General features: G+C 39.6%; 1 protein-coding gene across 5 annotated transcripts in view; it reads left to right on the top strand.

Moving 5' to 3' along the window:
* The window catches only part of SLC25A13 (solute carrier family 25 member 13), a 100955-nt gene that overhangs the window by 29147 nt on the left and 47632 nt on the right, over positions 1–24176 (top strand). For all 5 annotated transcript variants that reach the window (XM_080582176.1, XM_080582178.1, XM_080582177.1 and 2 more), the window contains 3 exons: positions 159–301; positions 7053–7168; positions 21439–21578. In XM_080582176.1, the coding sequence (XP_080438302.1) occupies positions 159–301; positions 7053–7168; positions 21439–21578 (399 nt within the window). The remainder of the gene's footprint in view (positions 1–158; positions 302–7052; positions 7169–21438; positions 21579–24176) is intronic.

The following is a 24176-nucleotide window of genomic DNA, read 5'->3' as shown; positions in this document are numbered from 1 at the left end:
TTGGTCTGTCCTGCTTTGGTGCAGTTTTTAGGTTCTTCACAGCAGAATCGTCTTTACCTGCTGTAAGCCTGGGGCTGGCTGGGCACTCTGGATAGTGGCAGTAAAAGTGCCTGGAGAAAGATGCATTTGAGTCACCAAATGTTGTATTCATTTAACAGTATGCAAGTGTGGAGAAGAATGGAGAATTCTTCATGTCTCCTAATGACTTTGTCACTCGGTACCTGAAGATAATTGGAGATGGTGTGCCTAATGCAAACACTGTACAGCTCCTTGCGGGAGTGGTGGATCAGACAAAAGATGGGTAAGTTTTCTGTTTGTTTGTTTGTTTTCTTTCTCTTTGTTGTTCATTTATAAAATGTAAAACCATTCCTTCAAGCACAAGGCTGGTGGTTCTTGTTTTTGTTTGTTTGTTTTGTTTTGTTTACTTTGTTTTGATGTTTGTTTGCCTGCAAATACATAAAGGAATACAGCATCTTTAAAGTGGAAGGAGTAGAAACAATGTTTTGGGCTGCCTGTAGCATTTAGCTGAACAAACCATTTTGTCTACTGTGTATTTTTAATTCATTGAACCTTTCATGTTTGTTGGCTGGTTCCCATAACTTCTGCTTTCCTTTCTGCCCATGAGTCTTTCTGTCTCTGTTTATTTCATGTATTTGTCACAAACACATTCAAATAACAATCCAATACAAGTTTAGATGATGTAGGAAGAGATCATAGAAAACAAAAAAGTGCCTCTACTTTGGTTTGACGTAGCATTGTTAAAGGTTTTTGCCATTGCTTTTCCTCAAGACGGAGGAGGAACAACAACGCTATTTAGTGAGCCGCTTCGCAAACATGGGATGACAGCATTGAAGTTGGTTGCACATGGCTTGCATTTGAAAGGCTGACTTTGCCAATAGGCAAGATTAGCTACCCCTCCGTCTTCCTCCCCTCTTCTTTAATGAAACCCTAGCTTTTGCTTCTGGTACTTGCCCAGGCAAGCTGTCTCTTCGCCCATATGAATGCATTTTTTGAATCCTGCCTTCAAAGTATCTTAAGAGAAACTTTAGAATAATTAGCTATGGACTTAAAGTCTGTAGTTGTGGTGTTTTTAGAAACCAGAAAACTTCAGGCATGACTCATATCAGTGGTTGCAGAGAGTAAAATGTGAGATAAATAAAGCATGACTAGAGAATGCAGGCTTCCTAGGGAACAGATGCATGCATAACTGAGAACTTTTAAAATAGTTTCTCTGTTCTCTTTTCTGCTCAGGCAGCCTCAGGTATTTGGCAGCTGCGCACCTTAAACCTCGTAGACAAGTCAATGTAATTATTGTTATCCGTGGCAAAAGAATCCTGTAAAAGGTCACATTGGTAATGTTGGCATAATGGCAGCAAGAAAGTGGTGGCTTCAGATAGTGTTTGACAGAAAACGTTAAGCTTTTTTTCAGATTTCTTCCTTTGGTTTGATGTCTGTAAAACCGCATTTTCTAGATTGCACAGATTCAAATCAATTTTGTAGTAAGACGATTGTGAGTATAATACATGCCGTGTAATTTGGACCTCCCTCACAAGCAGAAGCTGGTGTCGGAATGAGCAAAATATAAAGCTGTAGCCTATGTGAACTTGTTGACAGGTTGGGATTTTGTAATTTGGTGTGATGCTGCAGGAGTTTTGCATTTTTGTCGTGCAGTATTGAAGCTTCTAATTGCCACTTTCTGCCATGGGTAAGGATTGTTTCTGCAGTCCAGACTGCAGTGACGGGACTGCATGTTCCTACCACAATTTTGGAAGAGTCTCTTCTGGTATTCAGGCCATCTTCTTGCTTAGCTGCTACACTACTATGTAAAAGAAGGGAGCAAGTTCAGAAACTGATTAGCGTTCATCTTTCTAATCTGGCACTGTAGCATTTTTTTTTGCCGTGTCGCCAGACATTTGTACCTTGTGCTGGTGGGGTATAAAGTACTTCTTAGAGTGATCATCGGAAGCAGGGACAACTTGCTTTTTGGTTGCTAGAATGAAATCCCCTAAGAATGTCAACAGGACCTATTGGTCTTCTCTTGAATTCTTTCCAGCTTGGCAGTCCAGAGGTTCTGGTTTTGAAGTGAAGTACAAAACTGCTTTTGTGAGGCTGGTCAGTGTTAAGGTCATTAGAGTCTGCTCAATACTTCGGCTTTTTTTCTAGTAGAAAAAAGAAGGTGGCTTGCAATAGCACTGAGAAGTTAATTTTGTTCTAGTGTTAATGGCTTAAAGTAGTGCAGTACTGAAAATACTGCTACAGTATTTCTATAAGTGTATTTGCACTGTAGGGGATCCCTGGTTTTGTTCTGAAGGAGCAGAGTCTGAGCCCAGAATCACCAGCGTTGTTCCTGGCTTTGTTAATACGGTTTTTAATTCCTTTTGATTCTGCTGAGAAGTTATGTGTAGATACCAAGTGTAGTCAGTGAGAAATACTGATGTCTGTAACTCACGTGGGTGAGAGGCAGACAGCATGAGAACTACGGACTTGTTAGTAGGACACACAGATTGGTAGAGGGTGGCTTACTCCAGAAGTGAAGAAGTCCTTCAGTGTGAACGATGGACATGGAAATGAACTTCACGCTTCGTTTCTTCTCTTGTCCAGATACGATTACTTAGCAAATGGTCAGCGTTTAACAGGTTCTGTAAATTCTGTGGTATAAGAGTGGTAGAGAGCAGACTAGGCAGGTGAAATGGGCGCAACACTGGGAATTTGCTTCTTGCATATTTTTCCTCAGAGACCTGAACTAGAAAGAGAAAATCGCGAGCAGAGAACGGTATCTTTTACACGTGATCTCGCTGGTTGCCATGGGCAAAATCTCGTGTGTAGCTGTAGCACAGTTCCTGCACTGCCAGGAGTTAAGGATTTGACAGTGCCTACAGGATTTGCTGTTGGCGTGACAAAGATAGGAGACCTCGCAAAGGCAGACTCTGGCGTTCGGTGAGTATCTGTTGCCATGGGAGCAAGGCTCGTCTCCATCTTAAGTCAGGGCACAGGAATATTTGGAGGTGGGCTTATCTTCTCGCCTCTTACTGGGGCGTCTTTTTGTTTCCGTTAAGAAAAGGGAATGAATACCTTTCTTGCTGATGTCCAGAGAAGCATTTCAAAGCAGTGGGACGGTAATCACACAGGTTTTGAAAGAGTCTTATATCACACGGCTGTAGGTTGCATGAAGCAGATTTAAGAGCCTTGCTGAGATCCAGATCTTAGGCTTCTCATTCCTAATTTTACTTTGAAAAATGCTTCACTTGGCTTCAGCTGGACCAGTAACTTACCTAAGTACTATGGCTTTGTCAAGGCCTATCAGCAACAGGCCAGGCATTTTCCATCTTGCCTACTGTAACATATTGCTTTCCAGTCTTTAGCTGTACTTTTAAACATCTGTCTAACAAAATAAGTATTTACTGCACATCTCTGTTTGGACTGTAGTAACTAACACTTTACTGAGAAACATTATATGTTTTATTTTTAGAAAGGACAAACTATTCAAGAATAACACTTGGAAATGCCAGCATTTTCCATTATTATTGGATATAAATTTATTCTCTAATGTACCAATTTACACTGTACTTAGTTTACCTAGGCTGCAGCATAAAATAATAGATGTAGCTTCAATTTGTGTCCTATTATGTTATCATGTTCAAATTGCTGATACAGTAGAAACATATGCATTGATTTCTGAAGAAACCTCTTCATCATTGCATTTGTATGTATTATTGCAGTGGGTAATGTTTTTTTTTCCTTCTATGTCTACGTGCGTACTTCATCTGGTGGAAAAGGATTACACCTGCGTGGTGCCCAGGTACTGTGGGCACGAGTGCCAGTGAAGTTTGGAAGAAAGGAGGGAATAATAAATAACAGTCGTGTTGCACCATAACACTGTTGTTGTTTTTGGCTTGTAGCTCTTGTGTGTGGATGTTTTTAAAATATCAGTCTTTCAGTCTTCCTGAATAAATTGTGCAATGTTGGCACTGTTAATGAGGTCATGAAGGTGAAGAAAGACTTAACCAGTTGGGTAGGATGTCTTTAACACCAAAGTAAATTTTTTGTAAACATTTCAGCTTCCTCTCTTTGCGCTGTTAAAATCGCTAGGCTTTTCTCCACTTTTGTAACAGAAATGAGCCCTTGTTTAGGTAGATAAAATAACTCTTAAGTAGTATATTGAAGTCCATGTTAATATGTGCTGTTTAATGACACCTAATGATATTCAGCGAAGGGTTATGCTAAACCCAAAAGGGTGATGCTAAACCACAGAGAAAATGTGTTACCCAGGCAACTACCCTTGTGCAGTATAGAGAAGTGAGCATATGGCTATGTAGTACACATTATTTCAGCATCTTTAAGCATTAAGAATCACACGTGTAATTGACTGTGAAAAATTACTGCTCAGTTACTGTATTGTATGGTCATAATAGAAGTAAATGAATACGTCATTGTTGTTAGAATAGATCTGTTGGGAATCACTAGCAGGCTAGTCTACTTAGGGAGCAAAAATACAATAAGAAGAAAATAGCTGGTTTAATTAACATGTAAAAATTGGGTTAATTTGAATTCAGCTGGCACAGCAGATATTAATGTCTCTTCTTTAATAGTCTGGCAAGAACCACACAATTTGTACACTTTTAATCTTCCTAGGGCTATGAATAATTGTTTTTAAAAATGGATACGGGGTTATTTTCATCATCTCTCTCTGACTTATTAGGGGGGTTTATTACTTGCCAGAACTGACAAAGAATGCTTCTACCAGTGTAAAATACTGTAGCAGTGTTGGAGTCCTCATCGAATCCAGGCGTAATGGCATAGGATGTGCTCGTAGCGTGGCGTTGGGATTCCGCTGGGAAGGGTGCTGTCTTATGATCGCTGCACGTGCTGGGATGTGTTGATAAGGACATAGGTTGGTTGTGGTTTCACACAAACAGCAGCTGTATCAAATCGGTGTTGGCAGATAGTTTAAATTCTAAGCAATCCAATTTGAGAGTCTTGTTGCCTGCTATTTTGTTCCTCCTGTCTGGGCTTTATAATATTTGGGACAGAAGCATTCAGTGGTTTGTATCTGTCTGCTGTTGTGGAAGTTGTCAGCTATGTAACAAATAATAATGGGTAATAATGAGCTTTTATAACCTCAAAGTCACATAGTAACAACAGATACGTGTAAATGCAAAACTAAGTAGGTTGTGATGTGTAGATTTAAACTTAAATGAAATATTGCCTTTTAAAAAAAAAAAAATAAAGCCTTTTGGTTTAGGAGAGATGGAAGTTTTCTGCCTTATAAAGACTGAGTATCTGCAGCGCGTTCTGGGTTTCACAGTTGGTGGTACTGAGAGCTCCTCAGGAATTTGAAATAAATGACTTAGCAGCCTGCCCATGTGTTAACGTGTGCTCAAGTAGTAAGTCATTGGCTTCTTTGCCAGTAAAACTTAAGGCATGCCTATATGTTTATTGGCATCATCAGTTGTGAGTTTAATATTAAGAGTACCTGAGGAGGTTTCTTTTTATTTATTTTTCTTGCTACATAATTACTTATGGTGGCAAGTTTCCAAAGCTAATTATTTGTTAGAGTATTTCTGACTCTACATATGCTTTTATTTTCACTTTTATTTAGTGTGTGTATGTTGAGGAAGGTAAAGTAGAACAGCTTTTCTGACCTTTTCTATACTATGCTTTTTTTTTTTATAGTACTCTTCTGTTCATCCTCTCTGATTTTCATGTTCTTCATGGAAATCAGCTCATGGTACGCTGTGGCTGTCTAGTTGCTGACAGCAAGCACACTTCTCTGTGACTTAAAAAATAATTCCCTCGAGACAGGGTGGCTGGGAATGGGTGTACAGCCCTGGGTCATCTTAATGTGGTGGGATGAAAAAAATGCCTGCTTCAGCCTCTTCAAACACAGCACTTTTTGCTGTTACTGCATACCGAGTGGAAGTTTTTGTGGAACCAGCCGCAGTACCATTTTGAGTAGAAGTCCTGAGGATGTTGCTAGTTTTTAAAGTATAATGATAATAATAATTTATTTCTTAACGTTTGATGCACTGAATTTTGTGAATCTTGGAAAGAAATCTTCATTCCCCAGGTACTTACTGCCTTGCGAAGCCGTTAAAGCCGCGCGCTTGCTGCCCTGACATACAGCAGCCCGGAGAGAGGGCAGTCCTAAAGCTCCCCGGCTGGCAGCAGGCCCTGCAGCCACACATTTGAAGATGATTTTGAGCCGTACAACCCAGTCATTAAAGAAGCAGCGAACAGAAGAGTGGTTAGCCTTTGTCCCTGTAAGAAAAGGAGTTTGATCTCCAGTTAAACTCCTGGGCGTGACCCAGAGAAATTAAAACTGCTCAAGGCCTTTGCTGCATCAAACCTACTGCTGGAAACGATGCCAGGTTGCCTAATTATGTATTTCTGCTTATTAACTATCCTAAAGAAAGGCACCTCTGCTTTTATCTGTGCTCTGCTAATGCACGGGTGTCTTGGGAAGCTGGCTACGACGACGAATTTGACTGAAGTGCTCTTGGGCGGAGGCAGGCTGTGCAGACTGCTGCTTGAAACCCGTGACTCCACACGCAGCACTCGAGGGCTGCCACGGGTGACTAACATGTGCTAGCAAACGGGTAGCTCACCCCAGTCCTTTCCTTCAGGAGTGAGTGGCAGCATGTAGGTCTCGAATGGATTTGCTTTCCAAAAGCCCCAAATCCCGAGTCCCAGGGGAAGTTATTCATATCCTGGCTGGCTGGCTCGGCGCTGGAGGGAGGCAGGCTCCCCCAGAGGGCAGTTCAGGTAGGCATTAAAGCCGAGGTGAGTAGCCACACTAAGCACCCGGCTGATTTTATGTCCTGTTGTGACTTGCTAAGCAGAACAGCTCCTCCTTCAACCGAGTCATTTCCATCTAGCAACGTAAAGGGCTCCTAACAGTGCTGGCGATTGGGCGTTTTAGGATAAGTTTTAATCCCTGTTGATAACAACTTGTGTGCATTTTTGTCTTCTTTTGCATAACCCGTGTTATATTGTGTTTCTCTTTTCTGCAGGCAGCTGGTTTCATAGCTCTCGCTTTTTCCTTCCTCCTTCAGGTTGATATCCTTTCAAGAGTTTGTGGCATTTGAATCAGTCCTGTGTGCTCCAGATGCATTGTTCATAGTAGCCTTTCAGCTGTTTGACAAGACTGGCAAAGGAGAAGTTACTTTTGGTAAGAATGGTCTTCAATGCGCACTCTTAATTTAAATATCCCTACTTGTGCCAAACTATTTTACCTTTTGTTACCATAGGAAACATAGTGATTGGTAATAGAATTATACTAGTGCCATTTAACTTTCTGGCCAAGTTTTTTTAATCACTTCCATGTGTATAATATGAAGTCAAGGTCACAGTTATCTTCACAGCTTTCTCTGGAAAACTGGTCACTTCTTCTCCCCAGCGTGTTTGTGCAGGTCTTCAGAACAGCAGTGAAAGGTGGCTATAGGAAACGATTGCAAAACCACAAAAAAGTTGCCAGAGGACTTGGGCAAACGTCGAGTCTGAAATTACCCTGAATTATTTTTTGTTTATATTGGCTATGTTGCAAGCTGGCTTCCTTTTAAGACTCAATACTTTTTTTCTGTGAGATTTTTCAGTAATAAATACATTATAACCCCACAGAAAATTCAGCTGTGCATTGGAGTTGTGGTGTTTGCACAGACAACATGGCATACTTAGGACAGTTTAAAGCATGGTTATGGGGACTATTTATTTATAGACAGCACAGAGACAGTTTTTGATATCTGCAGGACTATCTGCCACCTGCCTAGTGACAAAGACCATTATGTCTGGAAGATTCAGAAATTAGCAATCTTCAATAACTTCAGACATTGAAGCGTACATGAAAAAGTATGGGGAATTTTTTCACCCGAAGCACCTACATTGGATAAAATTGTTATTTCTAATCTGTTATATTATCCATATGTCTCAAGTTTTATTAATTGTTTATTAAACATCTTTAAATAAAAGGAAAGCTGGATGACAGTGGCCCTTTCTCTTTCCCATCTTCCCCTGTATGGTTCATATGTCCTTTGTCTTTTGCTAGTATTGTCTGCATATACTATATGCTTAGTTAAAAAAGCTCTTTTCCAGCCCATTTAAACTGACATCTCCTGTTACGGTTGCTTGAAGCATCATTATCTTCCTTCTTCCATCTCCAAAAATCTGTATTTGAAGTTGCGGCTGGTGAGAAGACTTACTGTCTCTTCTTGTGTCTGTTTTGTTTTTTCATTATTTTGGTTGTCTGTTGAGTTTGTGAAAGGCATGTCTTGTGTACAATACTACTTGTTAGAACAGCTTTAAAAAAATTACTACGGATTCTAAAGGATTTGAAAGAATTTCAGGATAAATTTCTGCTGATCCTAACCTTGCTGAAGGAAGTATTTTGTGCCTAACAGTCTTGTGCATGTTTATGGACAGAGAGACAACGAGAGGCGGCATGCTTTTAAATCAGGAAGGCTCAGATATTTTGCAATGGTTTTGTTCCAGCATAGGCAAACCAGGCTTCCTGGAATGCCTGTGATGTGCAGGTTCTTGTCTGCGTCAGAGCCCCCAGTCGCTTGGAGCACTTGTTAATAATCTAGGAAGAACTGTAGTTGTTTGATCTGAATGCTGAATCAGTCCAACTTAGCTTTTTAACTTTTGGCATTCTTGTTCATATTTTTCCTGCTGGCAAATGCTTCCCTTGGGGTTCGACACAGTGAGTCAAGGGATTCGTTTGGCATTTGAAGCCCATTGAAGTCCTTTTAGCAATAAAAGAAACTCTTGTGCCAGGCTGTATTTAAGGTATTTGAAAGAGGAAGCATGCCAACATTGGCAGAACCTCAGATATTTTTTTATTTTTTTTAATTCCTTCCTCCCCTACTTTAAAATCATAAAAGCATTTGTAACTTCTGCATAGCACCTTGTAGCCACCGCCCCAGAAAATGCCTGGAGTAGGAAGGATATGAGAGCTGTCTCAGTGTTGTGAGCTCTCAGCAAAACCAAATGAATTTTAGGTGAAGCTAGTGTACGTTTTCTATCGTAAGGGAGAAGCTTTTTTTTTTTTTCCTATTGTAAAAAATAACAAATATTTTCACAAATTAGTTACTACAATGCTGTCCTGTAACTTTGCCACTCGGTGCCTCAGTCATGCATCTGTGAGGTTAATTACGAGATCTTTTTCCATTGATTTGAATGAAAGTGGGTTCAAGTCCTTATCAAGGTTAGGAGAGTTAAATAGGGGTTTTATATACTATGGAGTTACAGTGTGAAAGAAAGAGAAAAGGGAAAGGATCACTTTTCACTATGCTGCTGCTAAGTGTACTATCTCAAGGATCCCTTTATAAGTGTGTATCTCATTTTACTGTTTTAAAGCATAGCTTATCTTTGCAGTCATTGTTTTTCTGTATAATGAGATAATGGTGTAAATATTTTAGCTTATACTGAACAAAATATAGGGCTTCCTGGCTGTGAACTTCCCATTTTCTACTAAGCAAGTCATCCAATTCATATTCTTCCACAGGTGCACTTAGCGTGGCACCTTTGTAAAACAGATTAATAATGGGTTTTACATCAGTGAGCTTTTAGACTGAATGCCACATCCAGGCTGTGGATGTTCAGGGAAATGTTCTGGGTAAAAAGTTTCAGTATTCAGTATTTTGCACTTTTATTGCAAAACACTGCATCTTTAGCTTCTGGGTTGGCAATTCCTTTGCATTTTAGCCATACCTTGACATCTCTACAATTCTAAATGTTTCTGTTCTTTCAAGTTACAAGTTAACTGTATATAGTTCTTTTGGCAGAGGTGGCACCTATTTAAAAGGACTGCTTTGCAAGTGGTGTGTGTGTGTGTGTGTGGAGGTGGGGGCGGGGGGGGAATATTTCTAGTTTATTACTTTTGTGAGATGAATGAAATGGCCAGCAGTAAATTAGTGGCCAGTGGCTGACTGAGACTACACCTGGCCGTTGCATCACGTTGTAGATTTATCTGCTGCTGAAGTGTCAAAGCTTTGACAGTTTGCAAGGAGTTAAAGCTCTCAGCAGGAAAGTGGGAGGAAGTTTAGCTGGCTTTTAAATTCGAGGCAAAGAGCAAACCATTGCTTCTTACTGTTGAGTGTTGACAGGCACATAAAAGCTGATAATGTAAGTCCAGGGGTTTAAGAGACTTAGTAGAGTTGCTTTTTTGTCGTATGACTGTATTTTAATGCCTCATTAAAGAAGCAAAGCCCTTTGAAATTCTTTACTAGATGGCATTTAAAAAAAAGGTGAGATGCTTGGGTAAAAATGTCAGTGTTTAAAAACTAAGTTGTCTTAACCTCCATCTTTAATTTTGGATGGATAAATGAAATGATGAGAGTTAACGATTCTGAGCTGTGAATAACACAGCAGTGATACCCGTGGACTGGAACTTTATGTCTCATATACAGGTTCTCACAGCCCTAATGAAGGGCAAAATGAACATTGTAGACATCGTTTTTTCTCATTAAGAAAGGAAAAGCAGAAAAAGAAAAATGATTGCCCAAGTCTGTGCTGACGACCAGCGTTGAACCTGGCTTTGAAGATTTTCATTGATTTGTTTTGAACTAAATTTTCTTTACAAACAGAAGTTCTTACTCTCTCATAGTTATTGAAATGTAGCTATGGTATAGTTTGTGGTTTTCTGTTTATTTATTTATTTCTTCTAAAGTCTTCTAATTCAACCAGAAGCTGTTTCAAAATGGATGCTATGCTGTGCTGCCCTGAGAAATATGAATACACTGGAAAACATGTTAGGCCTTTCATTAAAAAACAAAAAGAAAACAAAAACAAAAAATACCCTACACTCCCTAGACAGCAAAAAAAACCAAAGGGAATGGGGAACCCAAACACTAAATTGTTGCTTATTTGGCATAACAACTGCAGAGTCAAGCAATGCATTTGTTTTTGTCTCAAAACAGAACTCTATTTACATGCAGAGAGCAGCTATTGTGGGTCTGTGCTTCTGTTATTAATTATAGCAGTACACATTTCTTAGAGGAACGCATGAATTAATGATGCATCTTACTAAGCACTCCTGTTTGCTTATCTGATACTTGAATTGCCTGAACACTTGTTTGTAAACTTCATAAAAACATGAGGTTAAACCTTAACTGAGGTTTAAATGTGTATATATAGCTATTGTGATGAGCTTCGGAGTCCTTGCTCTGTGATAACGCTCTGACTCTTTTTCAATATGCTAAGAATTATTACAGGAGTATAGCAGTTGCTTTCCTAACCAAAGGATTAGGTTCAGACTTTGTGACCTAGCTTGTTTTTGTGACAGAGGATTATTTTATGCTTTGCCCTATTTTATGCTTTGCTTGGTATGACCTGGCTCTTCTTTTGGGATTTATATTTTTTATTTTTGTACAACACTTAGCTTAGTGATGCCCAGCCTGATATGCTCAAAACCATGTAAAGCAAGGAAAAACTAAATCTGAACTACCAACCTAAATTGCTGAGGCTGTGAGCTTTGATCGTTTGATAAATTGCAATATTCAGTGATTCTTAGCAAGTTTTCAGTTGCTGGTTCAAATTGGTTAGAAACCATTTGTAGCTAGTGATGTGTTAGCTTACACCTACACAGTGAAGCATTTGTTGGTTTATAACTGACAGTTGCCTAGATATGATGATCCCAACAGCAGCATTACAAGTGCAAAAAGTGTTTAGTCTCTAATATTTTATGTTGTTTCTACTGGATTTTGCACAAATAACAGCTAGTTTTAATTAAAAGAGGATGTAAGGAAGACTTGTAAGTATATTTATTTTTCTTCAAAACAACTTTTGAAGTCTACTTGATATTATTTTCATGCAATTTCCTTTCTAAACTTATGTCAAACTGGCAAGCTTCTCTTATTTTTTCTTTTGCCTGAAATGTTATATAACTAGGCAGACTTTCATGAAGGCATCTGAAGTGAAACAAAGCATGTTTAGTCACAAAGTGAATTTGTCCTTTTAAGTGTTAGGAGAAGTTCCATCCGTTTATGCAGATGTGTTTCATTGGGTCTAGAAAATACAGCTGAGTTTCCTAAGTCATCCAGAACCGAAATTCGGTGTTTGATCTTTGTTGTTTTAGTTTTCTTCCTTTTTTTTTCTTGTTTGTTTTTTAAATTAAAGTTGCCCATTAACAGATGTCAGACTGAAGACTGAGCATCTCTCTTCTCTTTAGCAAAAAACAAGGAATGATCACAGCATCACTGAACAGTCGAGGTTGGGCGGGACGGTGGCAGCCATCTGCAGGGCCAGCAAGGCCAGGCTGCTCTGGGGACTGTGTCCAGTGGAGGTTTTAAATATCTCTGAGGAGACTCTGTGGCTTCTATGAGCAAGTGACTTCCACAGTTTGTCTATCATGATGGTGAAAAAGAAGTCACTGATTCCTAGTTGGGGTTGCCCACGCTCTGGCTTGCATCCACTGCTTCTTTTGCTTCTTGTGTGCCTCTCCACCTTCCCTACACCCTCCTGCTGGGTAGTTGTGGACAGCCACGTGGTCCTCCTTTAGCCTACCCCTCACCAGGCTGAGAAAACCCCATTCCCTCAGCCTGTTCTCACATGCCACGTGCATCAACACCCAACTGTCTTGATGATTGTGATGTACAGAGATGATAAAGTGATATTTTATTTTAGTTAGTATATTATGTTTGTCTTGGTAGAAGTGATCTGCTTTTTTTTTTTTTTTAACTATTATTATTCTTCAGGGCAAAAGGGGCAAGTTTAATTTTTATGCCCTCATGGGGCCTAGTGCTTTCCAAATATGTGGTCTTTGGGCTCTGGCAGTTTGTCACTCTCATCTAAGGAAGCCAGGAAAGGTAACAAAGAAATGCAAGGTTGTTGCCAATAAGCTGAAATTATGGATATACACAGCTCCAGCAGAAATATTTTTAAGGATTTACAACTTGAAAAAACGTTAAAAACCTTTTCTGTAAGCCAAATATGTAATGCTTTGTGTATAAATTTCATGTTATTTCCCCTGACGTCCAAGGACAGAAGAAGCAGACAAACTTGGATGCAGAATCTTAAATGCTGAGAGTTACGGTACTCTTGAAAAAGAGCCTCTTTCTCGGGGTATTTGTACTATTTAGCAGAAGTAATAGATGTGCTCATCTCAGTCAAAAGTCACAGCCAAGCTGAATTGGACGATGTATGGGTATGTCACAAGGAAGCGCATTCGTAGTTTTTGAAGCGACCAGAGTACAAACAACCAGAGCAGGGGAAGGTTAAGCGGATACAAAAGCATATTTTTAGCAGAGGGGTGAAACGTGAAGTTATTGTGGATCTTTTGATTGGTGAAAAAATCACAAAGACAGAAGCATGTTCTGTATGATGTTTTCATTGAAGTAAGATTAATCTGTAATACTGCTCTGCCCTTGTTGAAAAGTTTGGATTGGGCAACAAACTTATAGCCACTGGATTTTGTTCAGTAGATAGAATCTCTCTTCTAAAAGAAAAGGCATGCTGAACTTTTTATTAGGATTTGTACGAGACTTCCTGTTTTTCTGTTTTTTTGGGGGGGGATTTTTTGATGGTTGTCATTCTCATGACAGTCTTCTTAATAGATCTGAATGACGTTTGGTTAGTGATGCTTTGCTTAATCTCACCTTGGTGTATAGTATGTGCTATAAAGCCTTTGTTGCTTCTTCAAACCACAAAATGGATATGTTTCACGTCTTAGTGAAAGCAGCCACGTTTAGCGAAGGAAGACTCCATCCTCCTGCTTCTCTTCCCTGCTATGAATGCCTGTAAGGGTGCTGACACTCCAGTTGGTGCTGTTGCAGTACTGCCTGGAGATGTGCTGAGTCAAACCAGTTCATTTTATGCACGCATCTCGGGATCCATCGTAAGCTTTTGCTTTCCACTGATTTGCTCCAGATGTTAATAGGTTACCTGGAGGTGATAAAAGGTGAGAAACCATTGCGAAGGCAGCCACTTTTTGATATAAGTGGAGCTTTATTGCTCTTCTTTAAATGACCGGTTTGCATTCCAAAAAAAACCCAAACCCAACACCATGATTTTTTGGGAACTTTTAACCTTTTTTAATCACTCATGAGCAATGTTTTCTGAGCAACTGCCTGCAGGTGCACACCACTATCAGATTGACGTGCATGGATTGTGTGGTATCTTCTCAGAGACAGAAGAACGGCTCAGAAAGCTGTTCCAGTTCAGTGGGTCAAAAATCCACTTTTTATGAAAGGCTAACTGTAGATTTGCACGATTGACTATAATGGCTCCAATTTTAAGAGATAGAGGTAACAGAGAGCACTTCCAGTTGGTGGGATAATTCAAGAATACTACATGCTCAAATGGCTAAAATATTGTGCTTTCTGCTGCTACTTCGAGCTACTTAAAAAGAAAAAAATAGGTGTGGAAAAGGTGGGAAAAAGCCAATTTGAGAGTAAATCTCAACTATATGGGGTCACTCTTTGGTTAACAGTAAGTCCCGGGTTAGCCATCTTTCATGCAGCTGTGTATGCTGTTGGGGAAAAAAATACAACATGATTACTTGGCAGCATTTGGAGAGGAACCAGAAGCTTCCACACCAGAATATATTTAAACTGTAGCAGCAGAAGTATACTATTTTAAGCTTGATTTTATTTATTCACTTTCTGTCCCCTTTTCAAATTGTCCTAGAATTACAAACTAGAAGGCAAAAAAACTTCAGCAGGCCCTGAAAGCTAGCAAGGTATTTTGTTATTACAAATTTTAATATGAAATTTCAGATGGCAAAATACACATACTTTCAGAGTGTGTGTACTTCAGTTTTCTAAATTGGAAAATCTGCTGTTACCTAGCAGTTAATAACTATTTTTTCCAACATTTGGAATGCAGGACCTGATTTGATAAGCTGATAAAAGAAAACAAAACTGAGAACATGTTGGAAATGCTCAAAGTGAAAATTACAGTTTAGGTAGGTTTGGGGGTAGATAGTTAGACATTTTAATTGAACTAAAATAGTTTTATACTAATACAGTACTGTTGTGGGAGTACATTTTGTGGTGCATTTGAAATTGAAGTATTTAAGTGGGGGAAAATGTATGTTAATGCTTTGCAAGAAAGTGATTTTTTTTTTTAATACCATCTATCTGAGCAAAATAGCTGTTAAAGAAATAGAGCTCTCAAGTCTGTATTTGGAGAGTAAAGTGTAATAACTTTTATGCTCTTTTAGGATAATTTGTCTGAGCCAGGAGTTTGCTTTTATCACTTTGGTTGGTGTATTAAACTGCTGTAGGAAACGATCAGGTGAACTCTGAAGTAAATTTGTTTTCCTGGGCAGCTACAGCACAGTCAGCCCCTGCCAGTGTCAAGAAAGCTGTTAAGTCAGTCTGGATTCTGAACGTCCTGTGATTTTAGCATCTCCATGATAGGGATAACAGAAGTGAGTCCAGATGATGATTTCACTTACCATGTGGAAATAGGGACATTGAATTTGATACAACAGCTTTGGTTACACACAAGCAGCACTGGCTTATGTTAAGCAGCAAAACTTCTGCTTGTCCACTATAATTCAGCACTAGTCCATAGCTGGACTAGCTCAACACAGCTAAATTGGTTTAAAATTACCATTTTTATTATTTGAGTTTAATTGCATCTTTGGGGATTTTCTCTGAATTTGGAGTAATTAGTCCTATTAAAAAACCCATAAGCTACCACTTCCAGGTATATACATGCACAAAAATTTAACAAAAGCAAATTCTTTTTTTATTTATTTTTTTTTTTAAGGTGTTTACACCCAAATGTCTATGTACAGCCACACTTTTTAGGTGCAGGTGAAACTGATCTTAGTCTAAATATACAGGGTGCACTAATGGAAGGTTTTGCACTCTTTTGAATGACTGTTTTAAAGCAGAAGCATACTGCGTGATAGAGTGCAGATGAATTGCACTGACCTGAGCTGCTATCTTTTTTCAGATCAACCCCCACCCTTCTCGAGTCGTGAAATACAATCCCATTATCTTCAAATTATGTACTCAGTTTCTACCGTGCCAGCTTCAGCGTGAGAGTTCTAACAGATATCTTCCTAATAGTATTTTTAAGAAGGAAAGAACCTAACGTAATATTTTTTTTTTTATTCAGAATTGTGGAATTGCTTGTAGCCCATGTTTTGCAAGGAATTAAGAGGTAGAAAAATACAGCATTACTGTACTACGTCAAGACTTCTAACCCGTGGAAATAGGTGGCTGTGACAGCTATTCCTGCTCTTCTTTGCCAAGGGAGGTTGGAGGGATGAGTACTTTTCCTTTGCAATCCATAGTAATCAAGGTATTCAAAGGTATTATTAATTCACAGCATGCCAGGTATAAAACTATTTTAACCCATTTCCTTTACAAAGCATCAGGGAGATCAAGAAGGTGATTGTAATGCTAGTACTTCCAGAGCGCTCTAGCTTTTCTGCGTAAATGTGGATGACCGGACAACCCAGTCAAGTACTTGGACTACCCATAAGGAAAACATCAGTTCACATCTTAGCTGAGCAGATGTGATGTGAGCATATGTTTTCCAAAATAAAAAGGCATAATTATAGAACAGTCATAGTGCCAGACCGTGGAAGGATGGAAATAAACTCTGCGCTGCATATTTGAAGTTCACAACAGTAAATAGGAAAGGGAAACGGAGAAAAAAAAAAAAAGAACAAAAAAGAACCCTTGGACAAAATCCAACAATTTCAGTAAAAGAAGATAATACAAAATATTATTGCTTGAGTGTTTTTGACATACATATGTACTTGTCTCTAGACATACACGTTTTTGCACAGGTTCATCATACTTTATTTTTGTTGCCAGGAGCAGCGAGGGCGGCTGCTCCACAAGGCGGGTGAGCCGGCAGCCAGCAGAGGTGACAAGAGGACAGGGAGGCACGGGCAGAGGCTTCACCAAGGAGGGGCACAGTCCCGTGCTGCCTAAACAAGGAGAGCAGAGCAAGTCTGGTGGCGGTGACCAAGGTCAGCCAAGAGTGCAGCGATCACCAGACAAGCCAGTGGTGATGAGGCAGGTTCAAGGACAGGCCTCAGTCAGAGTCAGCAGGTTTGGGATCACCAAGGCAGGTGGGCAGGCAAAAGTGTCCATATGGATTAGTTCAGGCAAAAACCAAGGACCTGAGATACTGGGCTTCTCACAGCTCTTTGCCCAGACCCTGATCTGAGTGCTCATAGTTGTAGCAGGGGGAAGAGGTTGCAGAATCTGGTGGTGCGCACAGGGTCATGAACCTCGTGGAAGAATGTAGTTCCAAATGGTCAACGAGGACTCGGTGCAAAGCCTGTAGAAGTCATTCTGTTCTCATCTCCGCTGGGCTTTAGGTCAGGTCTTACTTGCTGGTTGGCAAGGTGGTAGGGCCATGACGGTGAAACAGCTACTCACGAACAGGTTAATTTGACCAGCTGGACTTCCCTCTTTTATTTTTTCTTTCATGTAAGATTTTATCTAAATGACTTTGTAATTGAAAACGTTGAACTTTTTTAAAGCCATTTAAAGGAAGCTGTTTCCAAATGCTCGATCACAAGTATGCAACATTAACAAAACATGATTTTATAAAGATACCACCTTTTGTCTGGGCAGAATGATGGGGGTTTGCGTATTCAGGTTTTTAAAAATCCACATCTCTGTATAAAAAAGATCTGTTTGTCACTTTTGTATTAATTTTACTTGCTGGAACCAAATTGTAGCTGTAATGCTTATATGTTCCTCTTCAGGCCCTTGAGTGTGATGAATATAGAAGCAGCTACTGCCATAAGGGTTTAAAAAGTTTATTGGTACTTGTGGAATTCTTGTTAGCTTACGATAGTTCATGTATTTTCAAATTTGTCTTTTGCTTTCCTCTTTACAGAAGGTAGCCTGTATTCTTTACAGAAGTTGCTATTACCAGTATCAGGATAATCTGATTTTTAGTTTTTAGCACAGGTTTTCTATACCAAGCAAAAAAATAAAAAATAAAAATTAATTGCATAAAGGTGCAACATATAACTGTATAAAATAAAGCCCATTTTAACAGCCTTTTTGCCAAAATTTTGTGACTATTTTCTAAGAGGGGGTTTTGTAGATGATCATGATTTTTTTTCTAGCTATGAAACATTTTTGTACTTGTGCAAATATATAGTTTGAAAGCATCTCCATCCCTAGAGATAATCAACCCTCAGCTGGACATGGTCCTGAGAAACCTGACCTGATTGGATTGTTTTTGACAGGAGGCTGGACCAAATGAGGTCCAGGTGTCCTTTCCATCACAAAGTATTCTGTGACTCTAAAAAAAGTTCCTTTAAAAACACAAAAACAAAAACACCTGGCTACTGAGAAACGTTTCTGCTACTCTGTGTTTTAAGGCGTATAGTTCAGCTAGTTGGTGGAACTTCACAGCTCCAGGCTTGAGGTCCAAACTACAATTTAAAATTGTCCATTTTTTATTTTAATTCTGTACTTAGATGATTAGGAGATTATATTTAGAAGTGAGTAATAATTTGGTGTGAGTTCTAGTACACAGTTGGATGTCTTCTGATGGTTAGCAGGCTTGATCAGGTTTTAAGTTCCTTTGCTGAAGGTTCCTTTTCCTATTTGCAGTGCCAATATTAAGAGGTGTTTTTTTTTTTTTCCTTTTGACAGAAGTTAGCTTTTTTTTTTTTCCCACTTTTTGGTTTTTGATTTTCTTGGTGATTTTTCTTGTATGCCACAACCAAGGAGTTTTTACAAGGCAAGTTGGGGGAGCAAGACACATCATACTTGCAACATAGCTCATGTGTGATAACTAATCAAAATAAAATTACAGTGGCATAATGACAGGACACTGTAATTTTCATATGTAAACATAAGTTAAAGATTGTGAGGAGTCTGGTGTCATCAAAAGGAATTTGAGACTGCTTTTATATTAACTACGGTTTTCCTATCTCTTATTTCACATCAAGTAAGAAAGCACTTTTTTTTTTTCTTTTACAAAGACAAGTCTGGAGTCCAGCCAAACCTAGTTTTTTCGTAAATGTCAATGTTTCTAAACTCATCCAAACAGAATCAGTGTCTTGTTCTGTGTAAATCTGGGAGATGGGTTGGGAGGGACAAAGGAAACTGATGAGCGTCTGAATGCTGTGTGGGAGACAGGCATCTAAACAGGTACTGTAGTTGTCGTGGGAATATCTTCGGTCCTCTGGAAAAGCAGAGTGGTTGCTAGCAGGTAGAGACAGTTTTCCAGTCCTTTTGTTTGTGGACAAAACAGGCTGCCTTCTTCATGCAGGTTCCTTTCTTTGAGGGCTGGGGGAGGAAGTCTGGCAGAAATCAGGAGGATAATCTCCAACATGTGACTTCTGCCCTAAGCTGTGTCAGTAGGAAGCATCCTAAATAACAGGCGTTCGGTAGTGGGACAGTCAATCTGAACTGACTTTTCCTCCCAGTTGCCTTGAGAGCAGAATTTCGCCTCTGGAGAATGCTGGCTGACGAGACCCAAGCCAGTTGTGATGGAGCTTGAAGACACGAATGAACAATGCTGCCCTGGGGACACTGTCTCAAGTTGCTTGGAGAAAATTCTCATAGGACGTTAGGGCCTGCAGTGAATTTTAAGAATTTGAGGTTAACTAGGGTCAGTTTTTCTGTTTGTAAGTCAAAACCAACTTGTTCTTTCCGACCGATCCCAGGGATCAGTGGGTGGTGCATTTTAAAGATGAAACTACTGACTTTGTTGAGATGTGAGGAGGTCTTCGATATCATCTCTACTGTCTCCACGAATCCCAGACTATGACCTCCCCCCTTGCTTTAGAACAAGCTGTCCTTGCAGGTAGTACCAGCTGCAGTGAGTTTGGGTCTGTGTGAGGCAGGACACTTGCCTCTATCACCACCTCACAACCATTTTTTGTATGTCTTAGTCCTTCATTGACTTAGGTACTTCCTGACAGCTTCCTGGCTCTCAGGTTCCTCTCTCATCCTGGCTGTCACTATTTCTTGCTTCTTTGTCTGACAGTGTGAATTTCATCTTGGCTGGGTTTCCCCAGGTCAGCAGAGGCACTGTGCCTATCAGGCATGGACTAAACTAGAAGCCAAAACTCGATCTGTGCAGGAGATGAGACCTCGTGGCCCCAAAGTGTCAGCTCCCACTTCACTTGTGGCGCTGGGGCGAGCAGGAAGATGGCTCCCAGGCCTTGCCCGTCGGTAGGGGCTGGCTCCAAAGAGGTGGCTTCCAGCTTCTTCTGCAGGCAGGGAGACAGACAGCTGTGCTGCTTTCCTTCCCTCCAGGCTCTGGTCACGCTTGGGAACTGGCTTCCAGCTCCGTGGCTCACAGAGACAGACAGGAGCTGAGAGCTTGGGTTCCTGGTCTCCTGCGAAGTGTGAAGGGAGCAGGAAGCCACCTCCTGGCCCTACCTGTGGGTAGGGAGCGGCTCCTGGGAACAGCTCTCCGTGCCCACAGGAGCTAGCAGGAGACGAGAACTGGCTCCTGGCTGGCATTGCTGGAGGCTTGTGCAGACGTGAGGGAGGTATATGGCAGCTGGGAACCTCTGGCTTTGAGCTTCTCTTTGGAAGAAGTGCTTGCCATTTATTTTTGGCTGAGACAACAACTACTCTTGCCCTGAAGTGGGCTTCATCGTATGAGAGACCTGTCTGAAAGACAAGTATTTCCTCAGGTCTTGTTCCTGTTTCTGTTAGTTAAAATATGTATAGTCCAATTCCAGGAACATATTGCCCTTATTACTGATTATACAAGTTGGTGTGTTTAAAATAGTATTCATTTCCCAAAAATGTCATGTACTATCAGAACGTCTGCCAAGCCCATAATAAACTGATGGCCAGTTAGGACAACTAAACTAATCTAAACTAAACTATGAACCTTGCATTTAGGTGTGATTAATAAAACTTGCTTGCCCTGCATCCCATAGCAAAAATGAGACTGTAAAGTCTGCTTTATGTTGGAGGTGGTGATAAGTTTGTATTCTGTCTGCCATGTCCCTCCACCCCCTGCCTCACATATGACTGTTCCTGTAAGGTAACTACAGAAAAGTGGATCTTGAAATACTGGTATTTTTATAGTTGATTTGTTTGAATGTGGAGAACTCTTGGAATAATACAAAAGCCTGAATTATAGTGACACAAAACTTTCATTGTTAGCAGTTTGAAAAGATTATGCTGAAAATTGGTTAGCTTTAGTCATCTTTTCTTAAATTGTCTTTTAATTTTAATCCTTTCTCGCTTGGTTTTTAAACTTGAAATACCCAGTTGAATCTCTTCCAATCAAATGCTGCGAACATAGAACTTCACAAGTAAGATTATTCAAGAGATTGTATTTGTGAGGGTGTTCAAAACTTTTCATTTATTATGATTTTGTTTAACAAAAAAGCTAGGTTTGCTTTACAATGTTACTGATTTATATGAACAATATTGCTTTCCTGTTAGAATACGCTGTATTTGTTTTGCTTATATAAATATATGCTCGTCTCTATTGTTATTTTATTTTATTATTAGACTAACATTTTTCTTTTCTTTCCAGAGGATGCTAAGCAAGTTTTTGGCCAGACCACGATTCATCAGCACATTCCATTTAACTGGAATTCAGAGTTCGTACAGCTGCATTTTGGAAAGGACAGAAAAAGACACCTAACATACGCGGAGTTCACCCAGTTTTTACTGGTAGGTATAATACAGTACAGGTTATCAAGATTAAAAAGATACTTGCAAACTTGCAAAATACCATACTAGTAGGAAAGTTGTGAGATAGACTGTGTGGACTTTTACAGTTGGACTGCTGAACTTTGATAGTGTTGATAAATAGGATAAGCTAGTGGTAAATTTTCTGATTCTGGATGGCTCTTTTTTTTTCTTCTTTTTTCTTTTGTTTTTGGCACCTGTGTGCAGAAAGTCAGGTAGTTTTTGAAAATTTCCTATATTGCATGAGTCAAAGAATATTAAATAACAGTATTGAACATTTTGAACCCAGACTAGTATTAAGAAATATTTCTGTCCGTAAATAGTACGTTTACCAAATTGGTATTTAATTCTGTGCCAATATCCAGTAAGATGATGTTTTGCTGCAAGCCATTTCCACACAATTCTTTCCTTTTCATCACTTTTGTGTTTACAATAGGGAAATACTACTTAGTTTTGCTTTTGGTATATAGAGAATAAAATACTATCTTTCTTTTACAAGGAATTCTTGCCTATATACACTTCGGGGTACTTTGTTACAGAAAACAAAATATTGTGCTAATAAAAAAAAATAAACAGATTATCTGCATTTCAGCACTACTGTTAAAAATACTCTGTAGTAGGAAAAGTGATCCTTGAAGTGGTGAACATGTGAGATTCTTATTTGTATTCCGTCTGAATACTTAATGCCTGTATTAGTATTTACACTAGAGAGTTTTAAAATGGGAAACCGCTTGAAGACTGCAAGGTTTCTTTTTTTCTTGTTTACACAAGTATGTTAGTTCACAGTAGGGGGTGGTATCATTCTGATGAGGAATAATTAAGATAATGCTATTGAGACAAATGTTTCAAATTGACTTTGTAGAACAGAGCCTAATTAACTTTGTATGAAGAGGACGTCAGGTATCACATGATTAAATTCTATTCCCTTAGGTTTTGTGTTGACTGTTGCAACTCCTAAGTAGCTCAGATATGCACCAATTTTGTGACACAATGGTGAGCTAGAATCTCTTCTGGATGAAAGAACCAAAACGTTACTTTATCAGAAAAAAGGCCTGTGGCCACATGTGTTCTTGGTTGTTCCAGTACCTCCTTCCATACAGAATGAGCCCTGGATGTGTATCTTGATTTTGTTGGACTACAATCACAGGCTTAACAGACTACCAGTCCTGTTTGCTTCATGTATCTGTCTGTTCAGAGATCAGAGGAAAGCCTGAAGAAAAACACAGAATGAAAAGAAGACATGTAGAATCCTAGAATGGTTTGGGTTGGAAGGGATCCTAAAGATCATCTAATTCCAACCTCTGTGCTGCAGGCAGAGACACCTTCCACAAGAAGGTGTCCACTTGCATGCACACACGTGCATACAAAAGGGTTTCAGAGCCACCAGCTTAAAACAACATGTAACCTCATGGCTGGGTATTTGGAAGATTTCAGTTCTATTTTTTTTGTATTTTTGGGTTCTTTCATGTTCTTTCTTTGAATTAGGAAAAGCAGGAGCTAAGGCATGAGTCATCTAGCTTTGGATTTAAGTCCTAACTACTAGGCTTTTTCATCCTAGTGGAGGGGTGATTCTTTTGTTGACTAAAAGGACTTTACTCCTATGTGATAATTTTCTGGGGAGAATTGTATTTGGTTTTATTGTGTCTTTTTTGTTGTTTTTTTTGTGTGTTTTTTTAAACCTTTTTATACTGCAAAAGCGTATCTTAGCTATGTAGCAGTGCAGAGTAAAAGGTTGTGTTGGAACACATCAGTGGTCCTCTCATGAGCCAGACAGTCCTTTCAGTCATGATCCACACATGACAGAAAGAGGGAGGATGAGCGTAAACATGGAGAATAAGATCAACAATTGTGAGTGTCCTCTAGAGGGGTGAGATGCATTCAGGAAAAGTTCTAAGGCTGCAAATAAAGTTGCTCTCAGCATTGGTACAGACAGCAGGAACTTTCAAGCAAATTAATTGTTTTAAGGATGCTGCAACAGTTGTCTGCTATCAGTACAGTTTGTTAGGATGCTCAGTCAGTCACAGTAATTGGGTACATCTATTTACTGATTTTCTGTAACTGTAAATCTTGGAAACGTGAGTTTCCTTACTGACATGCTTTGCAGCATTATATTATAGGTCGCGAATTTGGGGCACAGAAATGACTGTCAGCACAGGCGTAGAAATCTTCCTTTAAGTTCTGTAACCTTTGGTACTCAGCCTTTCCTTCTGACATTCTGCCTTTGCATGAGTCAGTCTCCTTGTTCTGATGTCTAGACCTTGGACCTTAGACAGCAGGAGACCACAGTGGATACCAGATTACCTCTCTGCATTCCAGATGTGTGAATGCTCTTTATATTGCACTTAACATGGACCAGATGGTTCTGTAAGGCGCTTCAGGTACTGCTTTGTAAGTACAATGTAATTTGCCACTTCTAATGGAATAATCCAGCTAGAGTCAAATTCATTCATATTGGCTCCTATTATACCACACAAAGTTGTTACATATTCATTATCTGTTGCAGCATTTGGGCTAATCATCACTTCTGGCAAAGCTGAAGCTAGGCGGAAAATAACATTAGTATATTTTATCCATGCGCAA

This window comes from Anser brachyrhynchus, assembly GCF_964034855.1.
Source record: "Anser brachyrhynchus genome assembly, chromosome: 2".
Taxonomy (NCBI): Eukaryota; Metazoa; Chordata; class Aves; order Anseriformes; family Anatidae; genus Anser; species Anser brachyrhynchus.
Note: the sequence above shows the minus strand (reverse complement) of the source record. Positions and strands in the feature narration are given on the sequence as shown.